Source organism: Zosterops lateralis, assembly GCF_965231275.1.
Source record: "Zosterops lateralis genome assembly, chromosome: 4".
Classification (NCBI taxonomy): domain Eukaryota; kingdom Metazoa; phylum Chordata; class Aves; order Passeriformes; family Zosteropidae; genus Zosterops; species Zosterops lateralis.
This window is the reverse complement of record NC_139765.1, coordinates 52,470,291-52,486,308: the sequence shown is the minus strand read 5'-3', so window position 1 is coordinate 52,486,308 and position 16,018 is coordinate 52,470,291. Positions and strand designations below refer to the sequence as shown.

Below are 16,018 nucleotides of genomic sequence, written 5' to 3'. Positions count from 1 at the left end.
CTATTTTTCCTGAAACAGAAAAATATGAAAGAAGACCAGCCTCCCTAGAAGGTCACAGACATCAGCAATGGGTAACACAATTTGAACCCTAAGGAGTGCAGTGGGAAATTCAGAACACGGCCTCCAATAAACAGCAATTGCCTTAAGTCAGCAAGCGCACTCCTATGTCTTCAAAATACAGACAGATAACTCTACTTGGTGGCTTTTCTTGAGAGAACTTTGCTTGAACTGGATGTTTTATGCAGAAACAGCAGGTTTTTGCTGAAATTACTGCAAACATATATATCAAAGGCAATTTTTTTTTTCAGTGAATGCCTTGGATGTATCGACAAATATTGGTATTTCCCCTTCCCTTCAGGACCTGCTGCTCAGCCATGATATAAAAACAGAAACAGTTTTTGAATAATTAACGAAACACAGGGACTGAAAATAGACCTCTTTTCTTCCCTTTCCTGCCCCCTCTTATTAAAAAAGCAAACAAAACCCTAACAATACAGCCTGAAGGTTGTAAGTCCCTAAAGAACAACTACCAGCCAGCTGGTCTGAAAAGAACAGTATGAAGCTAAATGCACCTGTAACACCCAGGCAGTATGGCAAGATCTACACAGGAACAAACATCAAAAGTTTTTTGAGAGAAAAAATAATCAAAGAATAGAAGGGATGAGATGAGGAACTGTACCAGCACATACCCATTGAAGGTGCACTATATTTTTTGTTATTTACACCACCAGCAAGGGAGGCATGTAAATTTCCCCTAAATGGCTTAAGCTATACAATAATTGTTTGGTTTATGAAATAAAAACCCCAAAACAAACCTAAAAAAAAGAAAAAAAAAAAAAAAAGTCCCCAAAAACCACAAAAAATCCCACAGAATATCATCGTACACAGCACTTCCAAGTGTTTTATCTTTTCACACACTTTTGCAATGAAAGAAATGCTGCCAATATTCTATAGTTTCAGCATTTCCCATTCCACTAAAAACACACACATACTTACACAGAAAGTGTGTACTTACACAAAGTGTGTAAAGCTGAAGAACCTAGGATTGCTGGGAAGTGCTTTGGAAGCACTTGGTTCCTACTGGTTTTCCTTTACAGTACGACTCCAGTGACTTCTGAGAGACCTGCAGATTGAGGAGTCCTGCATATGCATGCATTTCAAACTATTTTTATGGTGTAAAATCATGATTTCCTTCCATATTCTCCTTTCCTTACACTCTTGGACACAGTTAGAAGCTCTTAACTACAGGTAGAAAGGCCTGATAGTAGAGCAGAAGGGGCTGCCGTCTTGTCCCCCCCGATCTTTTGGAAGAGACAAAGTCAGTACAGCATCATATAAAGACTTGTGTTCCCAGGTTTTTCTCCAGTCTTCCCTGGTTCATTTCCTCTTGTACTTCTTCAGTTCTACTCTATAATGTACAGTAAATTACCTTCCATCTTTCACCTAGCACCTTCCACACAGACAATTAATTTATCAGACGAGACACACTCTTCACCTAAAACCACAGAAAACTAGGAAAGTGCTCACTTTGATATCTGTTTTTCACCTTTGCACGTGAGAAACGCGAACGTCTCTTTTGTGCAGCTGAAAGCTGAGTACAAGAGCAGCGCTTTGGGTTTTGAAATGTCTTCAGCCCTCATCGCAGCTGGCTGCTGCCACATGGAGAGAAGCGGGGGGAAGAGAAATCTGGCTGACAAAGGCTGTTGATTGTATACGTGATTTCTACTCAGCAGCTGGCCCCTGGAGAGCGTGAAATACCTACTATTCTGAGGTGTTTTCACCTCAGGCTGCGGCAGGCAGCGTTTGGCGGGGCGGGGGGCACCCGGCCCGGCCTCCCCGCTGGGGCACAGCGACAGCCCGGCCGGGCGGCCCGCGGGCAGCGCGCCTCCTTTCCGACACAAACCGAGAAAAGGCTTTTGGGTTACAAATTACACGGGCCTCCACTGACAGCTGAAGGGCTCCCAGCACACGCCGGTTCCCGCATCCCGGCGGGCGGCCCCGACACCCCGCGCTCAGGCGATGCTGTCGGCTCCCCCGGGCTCCCCGCCAGCTCCGGCCGGCACTGCCCCTCACGGCGGTTCCCACGGCTCCGGGACAGCGGCTGCGTCCTTACGGCGGCGACCGCTCCTCCTTTTCGTCATCTTCTTGTCTTTCTTCTCCTCCGTGCCCTGACCGCCCCCTCCCCTCGCCCCCGCCGGCCGCCCGCCCGTTCCTGGCCCGGCCCCGCCCGGCCCGGCAGGTACCGAGGGGGGGCGGCCCCCTCCCCTCCCCTCCCCCCGCACGGCGCATGGTCGCGGCGGCCGCGCGCTCGCCGGGCTCCCCCTTGGCTGCCGCGCGCCGTGGTCTCGCCCGCCCCCGCTGCCATGTTGGATCGCGCGGCCGCCGGGGCCGGGCCGGAGTTGGAAGTTTAGGGGCGGGAGCGATCGGGATCGGCCCCGGCGCGGAGCGGCTCCGGCGAGGCTTCACCGCCGCCCGGCACCCCCTTTCCCGGCCGCCCCCATCCCCGCCGCCCCTCTTCTCCTCCCTCCTTGCCCGGCCCCGAGGAAGGCTCCGCGATGCGGCTGCTGTGAGGCCCCGGCGGCGGCGGAGGAGGAAGGGGAGGAAGGGGCCGCGGGCGCCATCGGTCGCAGGGCGGCGAGGGCAGCGCCGGGCCGGCCCCGGCCATGAGCGGCACCCCGCAGCAGCAGCCCCCGCGGCGGGTCACCAACGTGGGCTCGCTGCTGCTTACCCCGCAGGAGAACGAGAGCCTCTTCGGCTTCCTCGGCAAGAAATGCGTGGTAAGTCCCGACCGGGGGGCGACGGGACTGGGGCACCCCCAGGCGCCCCACCGAGGCGCGGCGGGTCGGGGCCCGGGGCGGGCGGGGGCGTGTGAGGACAGCCCGGCCGGGCGCTGGGAAGTTGAGGCTGTGGAAGTTTCATCCCACTCCACTGCCCCGTCCCGGCGTCGGGAGAGGGGCGGCCCTCGCAGGCCTCGCTGCCCGCCCGGCTCGCCCCGGCGCAGGGCGGGGAGCGATGAGCGGCGGCGGCCCCTCGGCCCGGTCTGGCGGAGCTGCTGCCGGCCCTGGCCTCGCTCCCTTGGGAGCCGGGCGGCCCCGAGACCACCTCGGGCAGCGGTGTGGGCGCCGTCCTTCCGCGCCTCGCTGTCCGTCGGCACACGGAGCTCCCGGGGGCCGGCCGGGCTCCCGCTGCCCGCCAGCCGACCCGTGCTCTGCAGGGGAACCTCGGGCCAGGGAAAGTTCCATTGCTCGATGGGGCCGGGACGGACCCCCAGGTGCACCAGCGGTACGACAAAGCAGTGTTGGACGAAGTTGTAGGAAAGCTCGTATCAGTGCTGGGCCTGCCTTGGGTTTAGTCTGTACTTCTCTTAGCCTAAACAGCAGGTTCGTGTATACTCAGATACTGCATATTTTCCTATTTCTGTATCAGTAAGTTTGGTTTCACAATACCTTCTTGCATGTGAGGTAAAACTGTACTAAAACTACTTATCTGTATCAAAAAACTATTTGAAAGCTTCAAAATATAACCCCTTTCATTAGAAAAGAAGCTGCTTTTTTAAAAAGTCATATTTTTCAAAACAATGACAATTCGGGTGCGTTGTGTCCAGTACCTCAAATACTGTTAGGCACATGCTGGAAAGCTATGGAGGATGTTTCATGAACTTAAAAATGTGACTTAAAGCAGGATATCCGTGTAGTCGTACTGATTCTACAGAACTCTCTGGACTTTGAAATGGTATTGTTGATCAAACTGACTGCTGCGAGGAAAACATAAGATGCAGCAACTGAACAGGAAGTAGAGAATATTTACGTGGGGGTGGGTTAGATTAGATGCTGTCACAGTAACTAAGTTGTGTGTCAGAAGGTGTGACCCTACAGTGTATGTTTTGAAAAGTACAGATTTGTAGAAATGCCTCAGTTAATTCCAGGCAACGTTTCGTATCTTAAGCTTCTTTGCTAAAAAAGAAAAAAACAAAAAAAACCCAGTATCAACTTTTCTCTAAATATAAAAAATAATGCATGAATTCGTGTGTAAATTGATTTCCAGTTTGCTTTTCTATAACTTGATTTTTTTCTTGTCAGCTGAATGCACTTATAATTTCTGTTATACTCAGCTGTAAAACTCACCTAGTTAAGCTCCCAGCTTTCCTGTATAAATAGTATGTTGAAAGCAGACTGGAGGTGAATATCTTCACAGGATCTGGGTGTCATGGGATTTACGGCTTGCTTGAAATGACACATTCTTCTGATTTACACTGAAGATTGGATGACTTCTCAATTGAGGTTCTTATAATTGTGGTCTGTTGTTTCTCCTTTTCCCCAGCCCTTTATGTTCCCATAGGCTTATTTTAGTACAGTTGAGGTTTTCTGCTCAATCTTGAGGACTTGAGCATTGAATGTATTGAGGTATTTAACCTGGCTTTTTTGGCTCACTGTGTGACATGAGCCAGAAATTGGGAAACAAGTGAAGGGATTGAATATTCTGTCTCTTGGAGGGCATTGTCTCAAGCAGAGCAGTGGAATGAGTACCTGGAGATGGTAACAGCCTTGGCTGTCTGGTCGACACCACGGTGTCTGTAGGAGCCCATTAGGACTCTTGGTACTCTTGACCTTCTACCTTGACTCAGCATGCTGTGCTGATAAGTGCCTTGTAATGGTCATGATATTTGATCTCATAATACTCATATTCGAATTACTCATTAGTGAAGTTTCAGACTGTAAATGCTGCTTTTTAAGAAAGGAAAGCTTTGCGAGTTCTGTAGGATGGTAAATGCTTGCTCTTGCACTCACCTGAAATATCTGGGCTGCCTTGCTGCTGCAGGTGGTATTTCTGTCACTCTGGGGCATGGAGAGGCTGCTGGATGTGATGTGTATTAGCCACACTGACAGAATTTTAGGTTTTGTTTGACTAGACCTCGTGTTTAGATCACTACTGCAATGAACACCAGAGGACAATTGAGACATTAAGCCATGCTCCTAGATACTCTTTGTAGTAATAATTTATAGAATTCTTAATGGATGCCATAGTGCTCCTGTCAGGCCTGAAGGGCTTAGTTAAGAAAGCTTGTGGTGGTCTGAATCTGATTTATCTCAGTCTTTGCTTTATTTCTGACTGGTAACAAGGCAGCTATTTTAAAATAACATTGAGGATTCAACTGTCTGTTTTTTGTTCTATGGAAAAGCAAAGGAATTTATCTGGTGTAACTTTGATTGAGCACTCAGAGTCTGTGAACTTGGAAATGGACATCATTCCAATGGCATCTTAAGTAATGATGCCTGATAAAAAATTTCCTTTGAGTGGGGGAAATGGTGAAGAGCCATCACTGTGTGTTGCTGAGGTTGATACCATTTTGCAGACTACTTCTGGTACTTGGAGAAACTCACTAGTAAGGAAATGTACATACAGAGGGTAATCGATTTTTCTTTTCTACTTTTTTTTTCCTCCCCTTACTGAGCTGTAAAATGTTTATCTGAACCTATAAGCAATTAAAATACCTTTGCCCATGACAGATCAGGCTTTCAAAACCAAGCCACTGACTAATAGTCAAAGCTGTAGCTAGAGTTAATTTGGCTGAAATATGATTCCAGATGTAGAACTACTTACAGAACATATCCAGAGTAAAGCCCTTTAGGACTTCCATTGTTTAGGCATATAACTAATTTTCATTCAGGGTTGTGACCTTTGTTATCTGGGTCAGGTGCACAATTTGCTATCTGTAAAAAGTTTTCAATAACTTCTTAATAATAATAATGTAGAAACAAAAATTTATGTACGCTTGTACTAAGGGGAACTATGAGATGAGTTTTGTGCGTATTAAATTTTTTTGTGGTTATGCCCAGCTTAGAAGTTTTTGCAGAATTTCTGGTTAGTTACATATCATTACTTTAAATAACAATGAGTTTTGTAAGAAAGTAAATGTTAGGTGTCCCTTTTATAATCTGTAATAAAGAAGTAACTTTTATAATTTGTGTGAATAATATCGGTCAGAGATGGTAATGCAAAACTAGTTTATTCCATAGAAACAATTTTTGAGAGGCCTTAGTAAAAAAAAAAAAAAAAAAAAAAACCAACAAAAAAAAACCAAAAAAAAACCCCACACAACAACAAACCATGAGAAGTATGTACTCAGTAGCATTAGAAGTAGGTAAAATGGACTATGGATATTTCATGCTGCTTAGAAGTGGGACTCAAGACTTGGATAAGGTGTAATGAATAAGGCAAGGAATATGTTGTTCTGTGTAAGATCTTGCCATGGTTTATATGGTAAACAGGAACTGGTGAAGGATGCAGAAAGAGAAGTGACACAGCAGTAAGCTAAGAAAACTGTTTTGGCTGCTTTTAGAAGTGCATGTGACCAGAATAAGTGTGTATATCAGAGCCAAAGAACAAATTGCAGTAATAGTTGAGATAAAACAGAGTAAAAACTTGAATGGCAGTTATAGCTCTGGATAAGATTTATGGATAAGATTTAAATGTTTTAATCGGAAGGGACTTGCAGGGTTACTTGTGCTTATGAAAACAGCATGAACTAAGACCTGAAGATAGACTACAGGTCTAAGTAATGGGCAACTTGATGTGTCTGAGAAGTGTTGGGACTCTTCAGTTTGAGTTTAGGCTGCAGTCTGTACACCCAAAAAACACGAACATTGCAATTTAAAAAGGATTTACCCCCTGTAAAACAAGCAGGGAGAACTGAGTCATTAACTCAGTGCTGATTCTCTCACCTTTGCATTTGTTTTTAAATGAGATGTGGAGGGAGAAGAAGATGAAGTGTATAGGATGGGGTCTTGTGGAACAGCAGAGTATTGAGAATTACACCTGGATTTCTTTTGAGATTTGCCCTGTTCTACAAAAGACATGTAGCGTCTTTAGACACCTCACTAGTATCTATTAGAGTGAGTTCCCTGAACAACTTATCAGTGATAATCTTCCATTCTAGAGGGAATGACAGTAGGATTTTGACAGTTCCTTTGAACCAAACCTGTGACTACAAAACTGATTTTTACAGTAATGGATTACATCAGACTCTGTAAAGCAAGTGGTACAACCATCATCCTCATCGTAGTGTGTTTCTCGTGCTCGTTTTCCTCACAGCTTGCTATTGATGTCTTCACAGCATAGTTCACTGCCTTAGCTTATTTACCTGTGGATGAGAAATGTTTTGAGACCACTTGGGAGCAGTCTAGAAGGTTCTGCATCTCGGATGTATTTGAGGCAAAGCATCAATTCACGAAGTGTGGGATATGCTTAAGGAGTAAAAGACAGAAATTTAGGTGTTAAAATCCCATATTTGTCAATAAACCTCACTATCAGTTATCTAAATCTCCTTTTCAACTGGCTTTAAGGTAGAAACTCAGCTATCAGAAGTTTTTAATCTTTGCTCCAGTGACTGCAGTGGTTACATCTCTCCTGGCTGTTCTTGTACCTCATGTGCCAGACAAATTGTGTCTTGATATGAGGAGTGAGTCCTGCTACAAGTTTCAGTCACTGTGTGTCTGCTGTGAAGCATTGTATGTTGCTGAATGAAGGGTGATCTACTAAGATAGAGCTGGAACCTGTACCTCACTCTGTTAAGGCTTCAGCATTATTGCATTCTATTTTGAGCATCTTTGTAGATATATTTTATCTCTATATTTTATGTTTTGGAGGCAGTCAAGTGCTGAAAGTCTCTCAGCATCTCTGTGGTTAATCCGATGGTCAAGTATGCCACTCATGTTCCTGATAAGTGCTCTGGAATCCTCTGGTATACCTACTCAACAGGATGAAAACAATTTGTAGTCACAAGCTGTTGTGTTGTAACTTGCTGGTTTTTCACAGCTAAGACTCATATTAAGGAATTTAGAAGAGGGCGAAGTTTTAATGTAGGATACAGATGAACAGTCAAGTTTTGACTGCAAGTTTTTCACCATGATGTCCAGATAGCCCTGCTTAGGAGAACACTCAAGGAAGAGGTTGGTTCTTGTTAGAAAGATTGAGTTTGCTATTTCATGCAACTTTGTAAATGTAAAGACTACTTCGTTCTTCCTTTAATGGAAAATTAATGTGATTTCTTGGCATTATCTGCTTGTAAATATTGTTTTGATTTTTTTTTATCACTAGAATGTTTTTCTCTGGATATTTCTTCTGGAGTTCTGAAATTTGTTGCCAGTGAATAGTGTAAGATCCATCTCATAAGAACCATGCAGTTTCAGGCTAAAAACATGAATGGGGAATGCTCTAATTTTAGATTTTGAATTTCTTTTTTGAAAGAGTTCTGGTACTTCTGCCTGAAAAAACTCACCTTTTTTTTCTTTAGAACTTTCTGTGACCCTTATTGCTCCACTTTTAATAGTGCCAGTATTAAGAGCTCATCTACTGCTTTCATTTATAGGGGCTGCAAGTGCCAGCAGTGGCAGCAATTGCCACGGCAGCTCCTAGCTTAGTGCTGGAATGGATGGAGTGAAGCACTGAAGATATTTGTATGTTATGAGTGAGTGCCACCTAGGAACTTTGTACTAGTTCATTAACCAACAAGAAAAAAGGCCCAATCCTGTCATTGACCTTTTATAGGCAGAACTGTCTGCAGAGTAGATGGGGTTTGTGGAGCCCTAAATGCTTAGTTTGCTGAGGAAATTTGCTGTTGATGGTAAGCTGTGTGGTAAGATTTATGGTGTCCTTTCCTCCAGTGAGTGTGTTTCATAGACTTGTCTCTTGAGGAATCTTTGTAGTATAGGAATAAAACTTAGTATACAGGAGACCTATGGTTTCATTACCTAATACTTAGATAATAAAATACAGGAAGTAACGAAAATGTGTCACAGGCACTAGACAGAATTGCTTATTGAGTACACTCTCCTGAAGAAAGTTTGACATAGTGTTACTAATGCACAGAGACTTTTTTTTTATGGCTAGTTTGTTTTCCTTGAAATAGTAAATCTTGCCGAGTGGGTTTAGTGAAACTAGAAGTGTGGTGGCTTTAAACAGCCCACTCTACTGGGACATGACTCAGATGCTATTCAAGATAGTTCAGTTTCTCGGGATGTTTGCTTGGGTACATTGCCACACTATCTTTTGTGGCTTCCAGACATGTTGATGCCTGGATACCCAATAAAATGGGAACAGTAGGTGTGCAGTTACCTTCAGGGGCAATTGTAGTTAAATTTGAAGATCCTGAAGTGTGATCATCATATGACAGGAGCAGTGTTCTAGAAGGTCGAAATAGAAAATAAAAGATGCAGTTTAAACAATCATAGGGACACTTTCTTAGAAAGCTGCTCACTTGCTTAATTCATAAAATTTAGTAGTGTTTTCTCAGACACTTCTGAGTTAAAGGTAGACAGTTTTGCTGTCACCTCTTTGTGCAGTAAATGACACTTTAGGCATCTCAAATTAGAATGTCTGTGTTAAGAATATATGATTCTGGAATAAGTTCATTAAATGAATTACTCAATTCCTGTAGACATAATGTTCTGTGGAGATGATCATTGCTGGCAAGGAAACTGTTGCTGCAGAGCTCCACAACACATTTGCAGATTGCTTCTCACTTTAGGCACTTGCTTTCATACATGCATCCCCACCTTGGTGAGGCTGTTTTCCTCTACTGTTTATTTAGCTGTCCTTAAAATCCTCACTCTTAAGGCAGCATTTTCTTTTTAGGTTTTCTGAGAAACTGTGTTAATACATTTTTCAGTTCTCCAGTGTGTCTAGCTTAAAGCTGAAAGATCACACTAAGGTTGTAAGCGTTTCCATTTTTGTAAGACAGTTTCACACACCATTTTCCCCTGCAGAACTTTGTGTAATTCAGAATTTCCCTGCATTCATCTCCTTTCCCTTCAATGCAAATATATTATTTTGCCTTTATCTCCCCTTGTTCATTAGCCACTATGCAGCGTCAGTGTGGTGTGTTTAGTGAGCACAGATATGCTCCCATATAAGCGTATTTTGCACGTGAAGGTACAATACCTGTAGTTTGAGAAACACCAACCTAGCAAAAGAAAGGATGACTTTTGCCTTTTTGAACATCTTAGAAAAGTGTTTTTCATTATTTGAACTCTCAATTATGCAAAGATAACTCTTGCCTCTGAAATTGCAAATTCTTTTAAAAAACACATTTGCTTTAAGTATTACTGATGATAATGGCTTTCCCAAAAGTTAGCTGGCACTTGCTGAGCTTAAGTAACAAGCTCTTGTACTTGTCTTGCTGTCTAGAAGCAAGAATATTTGAAAGTAGGAATTTGGCAGTAAACTTTAAATGTTTTCTCCCCTCCCAAGGTGACAGCCAATTTACTTGTGTAAATTGTGATTTGTGGATAAGAAATTAATTTGTTGTATTAATATTTTTTTGTGTTGGAGATAAAGAAAAATTAGAGATTTTTTACAACCTCCTTAGTACATTTTGTAACAGAAGCAGTAATTTATTGACTTTGAAAGAATTTTCTATTTTAGGAATCAATTTAATCACTATTTCTTTCGTAAGCCCCATCCTGCTGATGTACCTTAAAGTCCTGCGTAGTGACCTCTGCCCTCCAAATCTCATGTCTCCACTTTCATCATGTTCTCCTTGTACTCTTTTAACACACATGCTCTTTTTATGTTTTTAGAAGTTTTCTGTCCTGTCCCAGTAACAGGGTTTCTCCTGTTTTCCTCTTGCACATCAAGTGCTCCCAGAATCTTCCTTTCTCATTTCAGCTCCTGCATCCATAATCTGTGCAAAAATCTCCAGGTAAGACTGACTCTATTCCTCACCATTCTCCCTTCCACTTCCTTATTCCCCCTCCACAGTTCCTCAACTGCTTTGTTCTTGAGGCTGAACAAAGGAGCATCTGGTTTTTCTCATCAGATGTGTAGTCCTACCCATGAGCAGTGCTGGGACAGACATGGCATGGGCTGTAGCTCAGCAGAGCACTGCGCAGGGAAAGTCATCAGGAGAGGAGTCAGTGTCTGTGCCGGGCGCTGTTGGCTGATGCACACACCGAGTGCCCTTAAGCCTGAGGCCTGGCCATTACACACTCCTGACCTGTGTTGTCTTCACTGGCCAAAGTCATTGTTAATGCTGTTATAGGGAAGAGAACTTTTAGTGGATATGAGAAGGGTACACAAGACCCAGGAGTATGGTATTCCTCAGGCTTCTTGCGCTGCTCCACCCTTCATGCTGCTTCTCCAGGCAGGACCGGACTCTCCGGTTTGTGAGCTGCTATATTAAGAAACTGAATACTGGGAGATACAGCTTCAGCAACTCTACAGGCTCAGATTTGAAACCACAGAATTGCTTAGTCCTGCTTCAGCTGAACTGTAAGTTATTTCCTGCTCCTCTAACCATGTGACAGCTCTCTCTGAGCACAGCTAAGATGTGGTCATTCTTTCTTAGTAGACATTTTTTCCCTTTACTCCCCCTCAGTCAGCCAAAGCAAACAGAAACATCACTTGGCTTATGACACTAAATATACACAAAGGCATCCAAATAAGCTCCTCTCTGTAAAACTGCACTTGATTTTTGTGGTTAACTGAAAAGAGGAAGAAAACTATGAACATCCTGTAGTGGTGTGTGTTCTGTGCAATACCACAGGCAAAAGCTTCCCCTTGCATTTGCAGAGAAGGAAGCAGTAGTTTCTAACAAATTAAATGCAGGGCTATTTTTTTCTTTATTGGCTTTAGGTTTTCGTTAAGAGTATCTCAGGTATGAATTTCATTTTATAACTGGACGTGCATTTATTGGCATTTATATTTTTAGCAACGTGATAATTAACAGTTTTTAAAAATTCAGGGTTTGGGCTTAATTTTATGCAATGTTATGTGAACCAATATTTTTTAGCCATACAATAGGTGTTGTAGTTTTGACCATTCTTAAACGATGTTGGCCTCTGTGCTACATTGTACTTGTAGGCACTGTGCTCAGTTTGTGTAGCTGGAATTTTAAAACCTTGTATAGCTTTAAATGTAAAGCATGATTGTGACAGAAAATGCTGATTGCACTTGATGTCTAGAGCTCAGTAGTGATTCAATACACCATTTCTTTATTTTAAAAAATAGTTTTGTCTTTAAGAGATTTGTCCATATCATATTCAGGTGCCAGTATTTCTATACCTGAGAGATTGAAAATACAGCTGTTGTCTCTGCTCAGGACCTGCTCTTCCTTGCCTTAGTTCAAGCATCTAGATGCAACATCCTATAGGTGTGTTACAGGTTTTTTTGATAGGATGCATGCAGATGGATTTGGTGCTAAATGTTTTGCTGGGAAATGTAGATCTCACTCTGTGTTACGGTTTTAACTTCATCTTTTTGTCTTTTAGGAGGTCTTGATTTGAATGCTTCAGTTTGTCATTGAGGCTTTTCCTTAACAGCCTCTTTGAACTCCTCTGGTCTTTCCAGCCTATAAACGACAAATCCTGTTTGTTTCTCTGTCCTCTTTTCATATTGTTTATGAAATTTTTTTATCAAAAAAGTAAATGGTCGTGCTGCTGCTCCAGACTTCACACTGACACCTGTCAGGACCTTACCTTTATGTTGCTGATAACATCTAAGCTTGCTGGCAGAAGCATGCGTCTTGTCCTTTTTCTCACCTCTGGTCTGTCAGCCAGCTGTGCTGACATGCTAATGGCTAACAAACCTGAGTGGGGCAGTAGCATGAACCCAGGCACTGTTCCGGTGACCATCCATGGTGTTCAATTTGTTGGCACAATTTCAAGTGCTACCCTAGTAGTTGCTTAAATTAATATGAGTGTGGTTTTGAGACCAGAATGGTGTAAACAGCTCCTGGTACATCGTATGGAGTAGGGCCATCACCACCCAATTTGTGCTGTGTTAGGAAGAGAGTTTGTTCCTCTATGCATTTATGCATTCTGCGCCATTTCCCACCATATCCAGAAAGTGGCCCAGGTCTTAGTAACTCACATCTGCACAACCAGGGAAATCTGCAAGGAGACAAAAGCAGTTCTGGGGATGGCAAGATGTGAGCTGTCTGTTCTAGCACTGTCAGTAGCATGTAGATCGCAGAATAAGGGTCAGCTCTGCTGCTGTGCACGTAACTGTCTGTTTTGACATTAAGTTCAAGTCAAACCTGGTTTTCCTGCCAGCAGCAAAATTCAATATTGTCTTTCTGCTCCTAGAAATTGCTTTTGGAAACCTGAGAAAATGCAGGTGCCTAGAAGTTTACAGCAGACAAAAGTGTGCCTGTGCATGTAATCACCTACTGCAGTGGACAGTTTTCAAGTCTATTTGATACTGATACTGTGAACACAAGCTCATAAGGTTTCTCATCTCTGATTTCAGGAGGAAAAAGATTTTGCCATCTGGTAAAGACATGTAGCTGACTTGTAGCTGTGCCTCTGCAGCGTGCATGAGGTACAGCAGGGATGACCTTAAAGGATGTTCTATTTCTTTCACTTCACTTGTCATTTGCAGAGTGATGGCCTACCAAGAAAATGTGTCCTGTCTGAAGGTTTCTTTTCTGATGAGTAGTTTGTGAGTAATTTAAGAAAAGTTCTGTGCATCTTCAGAGCCTCCAGGGGTGTGCAGTTCTCTTGGAATCCTACCTGAAGCTGCATTTTGGAGTGTTGTAGCAGTTTCCAGTGAGCTCAGATGCAATAATTTGTTTCCTGATTGAGCTCTAGAGACTGTTCTAGGGTGTGAAGTAGTGCAATTAGTGATAGTTTAATCATAACATACTCTATCTGTTCCAGTATCACACCTTAATCGTTGGTTCTGTTGGGGGTATAAAGGTGTGAGCTCAGGAAACTTCAGATCATTCTGTCTTCTATGTCCATGAGATCTGCTAGATAGTGTTTGCATGCCTCAGTTCTGTAAACACTTCTCTCAAGTTTTTATTTTATAATTTTTTTCCCCTTGAGTGTCTGGTTATTCACTCTCTCCCTTCAGGCCATATTTTTTTCCCAGTGTCACTTTTAAAAGTCAGCACTGACAGGAACTGGTCCCCTGTTGAGGCTCAGTGCTGTGCAAGCAGTTCTCTCCTACAACAGGTAGGTAGCCTTTGGTTCAGAGCAGAAGGGAGATAACAATCTGCCATGGATTAAGAAGCTGAGTGTTTTTAGGCTTAAGTTCAGGATGGTGACTTGCATGTCAATTCTGGCTGCAGTAGTTGTTCTAGCAATGAAATGATGCTAGATGCTGCTAATATCCATTTGACTGGAAATAACTTCTCCAAGGTCACTGCATACAAAAAATATCACTATGATGCAAGTCTGAGTTAGCAAAGGGTGTTATGCAGTTGGCTTGGTCCAAATAAATTAGCCATGAATACGAATGTCTGCCATGCGTCATCAAGGCTGTTTCTCAATTCAGGTGCTCTGGGCACCTCAGGTGCAGCACAGTGCCTGGTTTGTCAGAGTAACCTGGTCCTGGAATGAGCTGACTGATATGTCACTTCTTGGAGTCTGGAATTCTGCAGAAGTCTGCTGCATTTGTTGCAGAGCTGAAACTTTTATGTAGGGATTGTCAGATCCCACGATTTAGAGATCTTGGTTCCGCATAATCTAGTAAAAAGCTCCCAAGCTGTGTATCACATTGCACGCAACATGGTGGATGCTGTGGCCTTCTGAAGGGCGCAGGTTTCAGTACCAGATGTTCAATGGGACGCTTCCATTGGTGAAGCTGACTAGCTTTCAGTTTATTCTGTAAATCTGCTCTGTGTGCCCAGGAATTGATATTAGACTATCAGGAAATCAAGATTTTATCATTTATCCCAAACTCTGCCCCCTCCCATCCCCCCCCCGCAAGGCTTTTCCAAGATCCAGCTGTGTTACTGGCACTCTCCATCACCAGCTTCCCGTGGGAAGTGTTTGTACCAGAGTGTTAAAGCTTCTGCCAATTTATCCTCTATGTCTTTGGAGGACCCAGTTATAAAGACTCAAATCTGATGCACATACAGTCAACTATACTGAACTTATAGCAATGTATTGCTATTATGTGGGTGCCACACCTGTGATAATTTATTCCAGGAGACTGGGAGAGGTACTCTATTTGTATATTCATGTAAAATCTCTGGAGTAGGGTTTAATTTTTCTTGAATTCTGTCTTAGTGAGGTAACCAGCTTATTTTCTGTCTAAACTGTATACTCATGGGAGTGGTATTATCTGTCATGCCCTCAACATCAAGAGTTTTCTGTTTCTGTACTAACAGATTGAGGCTGTTCAGGTGCTCAGAGCAATTGATGTAGTTAGTTGATCACAAAGGAAGGGAATATCCGCACAAAAACTGGAAATCCAAAGTCTACTTTGACAGACAGGGTACCTTCTTTCAGTCATTGGGATTTAAGGTGCATCAGTGCCCTTACAGAGGAATATCTTGTTTCCAAAAGTGTTACACATCTGAAAAAATTAGCATTTCACTGTAACTTCTAGTTATAGTTCAATAATAAGTTCAATAACTAGCATAACATTTATTATGTACATTTTTATTATGTTAGTATGGTGTAACGATTTACCTGCTGATTTTATACTGTCATAAAAGCACTGCAACTTATTGCATAAGTGGAGGTTTTCAGAATAGTGACAAACACTTGACCTGACAAGAAAGCAGCTGCCAGTGCTCCCAAGCAGCAGGAAGCAGTAAGGTTGAGCATGTTGGCCTCTGTCAGCTCCAGAAGAGACTTGGAGACTTGCAGAAAAGTAGTTCCGAAACTGAAGCATGTAATGCTTCAAATCTAATGCTTGATTAGGATAATAATACTGACTGATGGGAATGCAGGGCTATACAGACTGGCAGTTGTCAGTGTTACAACTTCACTGTGATCACAAGCAAAGCTATTTTAGGATCTTTTTCATTTAAGTTAATATTTCGGCTCAACGTGCTGTATTTTATTAATTCAGACAATACTCACCAATAAGATTAAAGGCCAGTTTCAGACCAGATGTTTCTTGTTGCCATTCTTTGAAACAAATACTTTCTGTCCTAAGAGTTGTTAAAATATCTTTACTGTGTCCATGTTAATTATATTGGTGTCACTTTGTGGATTCTAAACTCTTATATTGGTGTAATAAATATTGGCTTTCTTTATTGTTAGCTTTGTTTCTCACATGAGTCCAG

General features: G+C 42.9%; 1 protein-coding gene across 1 annotated transcript in view; it reads left to right on the top strand.

The window, feature by feature from the left end:
• The first annotated feature begins 2,660 nt into the window (after nt 1–2,660).
• The window catches only part of WASL (WASP like actin nucleation promoting factor), a 48,476-nt gene continuing 35,118 nt past the window's right edge, over nt 2,661–16,018 (top strand). Inside the window, exon 1 of the mRNA XM_083859835.1 lies at nt 2,661–2,777. Coding sequence (XP_083715961.1) covers nt 2,664–2,777 — 114 coding nt within the window. The 5' untranslated portion in view covers nt 2,661–2,663. The remainder of the gene's footprint in view (nt 2,778–16,018) is intronic.